At 34.6% G+C, this 6858-nt stretch overlaps 1 protein-coding gene across 1 annotated transcript; it reads right to left on the bottom strand.

Moving 5' to 3' along the window:
• Nucleotides 1-6576, bottom strand: LOC110704058 (GABA transporter 1-like). The gene is made up of 8 exons (XM_021881847.1): nucleotides 6487-6576; nucleotides 5794-5891; nucleotides 5506-5692; nucleotides 4600-4730; nucleotides 4253-4487; nucleotides 3624-3694; nucleotides 2657-2762; nucleotides 1-161 (listed from the first exon to the last, which is right to left on the bottom strand). Exons 1-8 carry the CDS (start codon nucleotides 6503-6505, stop codon nucleotides 1-3), a joined length of 1008 nt encoding a protein of 335 aa, XP_021737539.1. The 5' UTR covers nucleotides 6506-6576.
• Nucleotides 6577-6858: the final 282 nt, after the last annotated feature.

The raw sequence follows: 6858 nt of genomic DNA, 5'->3' as shown, positions 1-6858 counted from the left end.
TTATTCTTTTTCATTCTTGCTCTCTGCTTCTTTAAGGTTTGAAGTCAGAGGTTTAGGGTTTTCAGCAGGCTTGGGTAAATCGGAAGTGGTTTCGGTTGTTTCAAGAAAGGGTTTGTAGTTCACCATTGCTAAGGGAGTGGTTTCTTCTTGAATGGTGTTTTCTGAATTGTGAGAGTTTTCTAAAGACACAATTTCGGCAATGATGACCATGGTGTTTAATGGAGGGTTTTGAGCTTTGATGTTTTTACTAAAGTGGGTTAATTTTGATTTGACAGTGGAGTGAAAAGGTGGGTGAAAGATGCTTTTTATAATAATTGAAGCGGTGTGATGGAATTGAATGGGTTTTACTATTCAGTCATTTATTGGAACAAGTTCAATTAATTTTGTAAAATAATTTTGGCAAGATGTATTTTCCAAAATTTGTTTTCTTTCCAAATTCATTTAATTTACAAAACGTGTTTTCTTTCTTAAAATACACATAATGGAACACGGTTTTAACACATATGACTGTATATTATTAATTACTCAAGCAATTAAGTGTTTAGTGAACTAACCTTTAGTGATTACTTCAGCTATGTTTAGCACACCAAAATTGCGTCAAATGCTCTTTTTGCTTTATTTACATGATTATTGACTTAGTCATATCTTGGAACTTCAAAAGCAATCAAGTCAACTTGATCATCCCAATTCCAATCTCAATTTCTCAAACCTTTCTCTGTTCAAGGGCTTGGTTAGAATATCAGCAATTTGATTTTCAGTTTGACAAAATTCTAACTTAATATTCTCTTTCTCCACCTTGTCTTTTAGGAAGTGATGCCTAATGTGGATATGCTTTACCTTTGAGTGTTGAACTGGATCTTTAGAAATACAAATAGCACTTGTATTATCACAGTAAATAGGAACACATTAAAAAATAATACCAAAAATCTCTAACTTGTTGTTTTATCCATAAGACTTGTGAGCAACATGTTGCTGCTGCCACATACTCAACTTTAACTATGGATAATGCAATTGTGTTTTGCTTCTTGGAACCCCAAGAAACTAAACAAGGTCCTAAAAATTGTACCATACCTGAAGTACTTTTTCTATCACTACTAGAAAACAGGCTAATTCCGACGGATTAGTTACGACGGACTCGAAATTCCGTCGGAAAAAGCAAAATTTCCGACGGATTTTTGTTCCGTCGAAAAAAGAAAAAAATTTCGACGGATTTTTGTTCCGTCGGATAAAAAATCCGTCAGAATAAATGTTCATTCCGACGGAATTTTCCGTCGTAAAATAATTAAAAAAAATTAAAATTGATTTTTCTCTTTACCCTAAAACGCACCCCTTCTCCTCATTTCCCCCTTCTCTTGTTTCCGCCTCCCTTTCTCTTATTTCCCCCTTCTTTGTTTCTCTCTCATCTTCTCTCCTTCATTCATCCTCTCTGCGAATTCTCTTTCTTCCTTCCTCTTCTTCGTCCCCTCTTCTCTGCTCCTTCTCTTTCCTCTTCTTTACTTCTCATTCTCCTTCTCACTCCTTTCTCTTTCCACCGCCGACACTACCACCCGCCGCCACAAGATCGAACACCAGGTCGAATATCCGAACCCAACCCCCCAAACGCGATCTCCAACGGTGCAAATGAAGGTTTTTAGGCCAAATTCGACCACGAAAACTCTAGATCTAGAGTTTTCGTGGTTGAATTTGGCCTCTTAAACCTAATTTTGAGGTTTTTGTGGTCGAATTAAGGTAAGTGTTTTTTTTTTAATTTTTTTGTTGTTTAATCCGATTTTTTTTGTGGCAGCTGTTGGGAGTTCGAATTTTTCTAAATATTTTTGTTGTGAAGGTCTTTTCGGCGGCAGTAGTGATGGTTTAGGTGGGTGATTTGGTGGTTTGGCGGCAGTAATGATTAGGGTTGTAGATCTGGTTTTGTTTGGGTGGAAGATATGTATTTGGGTGGGTTAGGGTTAGGTGGGTCGGTAGGGGTTTCGGTTTTGATTTTTTTGGTTGAGTTAGGGGGCTGGTGGTGTAGGCTGTTGTGGGGGTGTAACGGGTTGTTGTGGGGGTGGTACATACGGACTAGTGTGGGGGTGGTACGGGCTGGTGTGGGCTCGGGGGTCGATGGCGTAGGGGGTGGTGGTGGGTCATCTGGGAGGCTTTTTTTTTGTTTTATTAAAAGCATTTTTCGACGGATTTTCCGTCGTACATTTCCGACGGACTATTTCGGGCCCAAAAAATAACTTCCGGCGGACTGAATTCCGTCGGAATAGTGGTTCCGACGAAAATTCTGTGGAAAAGGCCCATTTTCCTACAACAGTTTTTTCCGACGGAATTCCGTCGGAAACGGGTTTTCCGACGGAATTCCGTCGGAAACGGGTTTTCTGACGGAAAACGGGATGTTTCCGACGGAAAATTTTCGTCATTATTTGCCTATTTTCTAGTAGTGTATTAACCAAATCACCTGCATAGTCAGCATCAGTAAAGCTATTTAATTCAAATGAATCACTTCTAGGATAGAAGAGACTCAAGTCATCAGTTCCTTTAAATGAACGAAGGATTCTCTTTACTGCTACCAAGTGACATTCCTTTAGATTTGCTTGGAACCTAGCACAAAGACCTACACTAAAAGATATGTCAGGTGTGCTTGTTGTTAAGTAAAGTAAAGAGCCTATCATACCTCGATACATAGTTTGATCCATGCAAGTTCCAGTTGGATCTTCATCCAACCTAGTTCCAATACCCATAGGAGTCTTATTGGTTTTTGCATTGTCCATTTTGTAATTCTTGATCAGTCAAGCTTGAAAAACATAAGTAATTAGATGTGTTATTGTAGGAGACAAGGTGCTTTCAAATGAAATAAGATAATTATGCCATGAGGAAAAGAGAGAGATGGAGAAATTATTATCCTCATAATGAGGGTAATAGTTATCCACCCCCCTAGTGTAACTATTACCCCCAAAATGAGGGTATTAGTTCCTTTTTCTTCATCTCATACCACACCTTCACTACATAATTTCCTTACAATCACACCAGCACTATCTCCACCTCCCTATATTCACTTTCTTTTTGCTTAGTTTGACTTTTATTACCGTAGTAATATATCTCCCTCAATCCAAGCTTGCCCTAATTGTTATATATATATATAGGTAGCCCTAAAAGATGGGATTATTTCGAGATTTTTGAAAGATGAGACTATTATGAGAAAACTTATAAAAATGTGGAATTATTATTGTAAATTTTTCCTTAGAAATGAACAGATTTACTATTAAAAAAATAATAATAAAAAAAAAAAGTACACCTTAAGTCCTTGTGGAAAATATAGCATGTCTCAACGAGAAGCTCAATGTTCTCAATTAATGGAATTTTGTGATTTTGTTTTGCTCCTTGATTTGCATTGGTATTTGGTTACAATGCTGCAACATTGCAATTTGCAGCTACATATATTAATACTTTTGGTCACCTAAACCTTAATAATTTAAAAAAAAAAAAAAAAAAAAAAAAAAAAAAACTCCCCCAAAAAATATTTATGTAAACAATTTACATTTTACATATTCTAAATCTAAGGAAAAACGACATCCTCTTTCAAGTCCAAAAAAGCCCAAAATATGAACTCCAGCCTCACCAATGCAGTGAAAATTTCATACATTGGCAAACAATTTATAAGATTTGGCATCAAGAATGATTTGCCTTACGGCAGCAACTGATCCAATGACCCCTAATATGGAGAAAACAACAGCAATGCTTAGATTCAACCAAAATATGAAAGTACGTTTGGAAGGCTTGAATGTAAGGTTGAATAAAATGACAGGTAGAACAAAGTCTAGAGGAAGGAAGCCAAATGCTCCAATAACTCCATTTATGTCTCCAAAAAATGGGAGCATTGCTGATATTATTGTTGCTATGGCGACTGAGAGAGACCGCGATATCACCCTTGGGATCACATTTCTTAGAGAGAATTGACCACTTTTCGGATCTGCCAATACTCCCTCTAATACTTCATTTGTAGGTTGCAGGTATATCTGCGCCAAAAAATTGAATTGCGTTACATATTACATATTATGAGCTACATAATCATTAAACTATTATGATTATTATATTTCAAACGAACACTGATCTCACAATTAATAAGTTATAAACTCTATATCGTGAGATCAAAGATCAAGGCATTTTAATTAGTGTATTTTTAACTTGTTATGCAGTGGTTTCTTAAGGGCATAACTTTCAGTGTGAAAATCAATGTGCCAGGCAAGAAAAAAGTAAAGTTGTTACGTACCACACCAACAACAGAAATTTGAAGGATGACAAAGGCATTGGTCATAAAAAATGAACCATTTAGGTAGAAAAGGATTTCCATTCACAACAAAGTTGCTTAATATCTGGCCTTCAGCTTGGTTCCCAAATGCCCAGTAACCTGACACCGCGACACTAAAGAATGTCATTGAAACTACACTGTAACACACGGATAGTCCCTTGAACATCTTCCCTTTTACTGGTGGTGCTAGCGTTGCCCTAACAATATTGTGTCATAAATTTCATAAGCAATTAGCAACATAATTATATAATTGAATTAAGGACTATCCAAAAATTTAAGATTTTAAGAAGATATGACATCTAAATAACCTGAATTTCAGGAATAATTCCATTCCCAAAAGTTGTTGCAATAATCGCAATTGCATTAAATACACCAAATAACCGATCCTCAGAGTTGCCAACTAGTGAGTAGTCTTTCTCTGGTCCTTTTGATTTATGTCCTGCATGACACAATGCAACACATTATTCATTTCCATTGACAACTTTAGGATACTTTTCAAAAGCAATATGATTTAAAGGTAGTATATGATTCAATTGTTTCTAGTGTAATATCATGGTTGATCACATGCATGCTAAATTTTCTACCTAGATAGTGTACTGTATGATAGGTTTGTGGCCTTGATGTCAACAAAAAAAAAAAAAAAAAATTAAAGGTTGTGGCCTGGTGTGAGGCAGGATCATGTTACTTTTACAACTATGATGCATTGCCGTGTAACTTTTTTTTTAATACATAAAATTTGGGCATTTATGTAGATTGGTCATTGACATAAAATACATAAAATTTGGGCATTTATGTAGATTGGTCATTGACATAAAATTCTTGAACACTTTATTTTTTTATTTTTTTTATTTTGTTTGTTTGTGTGTGTGTGTTAATCGTGGGCATGTGAATTGAAAGACATACACAATCTAGCTCATTGCCACTATAATACCTTACATAAAGTTTTAGTAGGACAAGTTTGCTAAAATATAAATTTGGTCATTTAATCTCTTTAATTATTTATCACAAAAATTCGACATTTTAAAAAATATACATTAAGAACAATCCGGATATACATTGATGATAATATAAGTACGAAATACATATCAGTGAAAATATGCGACATAAATAAAACAAAATGATGTAAAACAAGCAAGGTTTATATGAAGTGGGGAAGTGCAAAAAATCAATCATGGGTTTACTTATTTTCATCAAGAAGAAAAGGCTTGGATTACCAATATAGACGGAGCCAACAGTAGCAGCGGCACTATAGCCAAGGCATAGGAGTAGAGAAATCAAGTTAATATGGCGTAGAGAGTGAAATGAGGGCATCTGAGCTAGGATTAGCATTAGTCCTCCGAATATTATTATGAATTCATAGAGCTTCATTGTACCATTCGGATTGAACAACAAGTAGATAGCCTGAGAAATAAGTTGCATCATCACTAAGTTATTAGTATACATGACTAAATCATTGTGTAATATAATTTGAATATATTTTGTCTGAAATAAGAAAAAATGACCTTTATACACTGACCACCTATAAGACAAGCTCCAACAACTGCACCATAGCACACTGCAAATTGAACTGGACCCACAATATATCGCCCCCATCTTGGACCTACCAATAATGTTAAAAAATTTATTTAGTTATTAATCCCCTTGATGCCAAATTTATCATATCTAAATAAGTTGAATTGAATATTTTGTAAGTCATGATAAAATCCAATAATGTCTCTATCATACGCTAACAATAAAGTACTAAAATATAATAATACGTACTTACGTAGTGTAATATGTGTTTTTTATGAAAAAAAGGCAATAATTGGTGTACATGGTCAATGTGTTTTTACGAACCATACATGAAAGCAAATAATTATAACATCATTTAATCTTTTGAAGTTAAGAAAATGATTAGATTAAGTATTTTTCGTCTTTCAAGTTTGGCAAGATATTATTGAAATAACAAGAGATTCAACGTGGTCAAGTCATTAGTTGTTTTCTTTAATTATGATTTACATTGAAAAAAAAAAAACTTGCTCCAGCAACAAGTCAACATGATGATATACTTGATCATTATTTTATTGACTATTATATTTACACAAACATTAATCTATATAACTAATTCTAAAACTCTAATTAATAAACTAATGTGTTCTTTGTCTAATACTGCGTATTAAATATTGAGGATTTGTATACCATAAATAAGAACATACCTAATATATCATGTGCCATGTCTCGAACCGAAGATGGCGGCGACCTAATTGAGCATGGTGTTCAAGTACCAACGATAGCAAATTATAGGAGTAAAATGTGACCATTGCTCCTAAAATGAGGCATATAATTCCTCCAGCCCATCCAAGAAATTTAAAAGCATACGGTAAACTCAGTAGTGCCGGTGCTACTATCGATGTTGTTAGATGGTACCCACAGTGCACCCATGACCCTGTCGTCACAATTTAATCACTCATTAGTCATTACATATAACAACAACTGTATTTTATACAATATATAATATATATACGAGTGCATTCTATATAATACAGAATACTTCGTATAATATAGTAATAGATCCAATAATCGTCTTT

Source organism: Chenopodium quinoa, unplaced genomic scaffold (genome assembly GCF_001683475.1).
Source record: "Chenopodium quinoa cultivar QQ74 unplaced genomic scaffold, ASM168347v1, whole genome shotgun sequence".
In the NCBI taxonomy this organism is placed as follows: domain Eukaryota; kingdom Viridiplantae; phylum Streptophyta; class Magnoliopsida; order Caryophyllales; family Amaranthaceae; genus Chenopodium; species Chenopodium quinoa.
The sequence above is the reverse complement of the archived record's forward strand: the minus strand, read 5'-3'. Positions and strand labels throughout refer to the sequence as shown.

Excerpts from the sequence above, each read along its gene's own strand:
- LOC110704058 (XM_021881847.1), bottom strand. Across the intron at positions 4,731-5,505 it reads TGTTGGCTCCGTCTATATTG|GACATAAATCAAAAGGACCA; the intron begins GTAATCCAAGCC and ends TGTGTCATGCAG. Across the intron at positions 2,763-3,623 it reads CTTATAAATTGTTTGCCAAT|AATTACAAAATGGACAATGC; the intron begins GTATGAAATTTT and ends TGACTGATCAAG.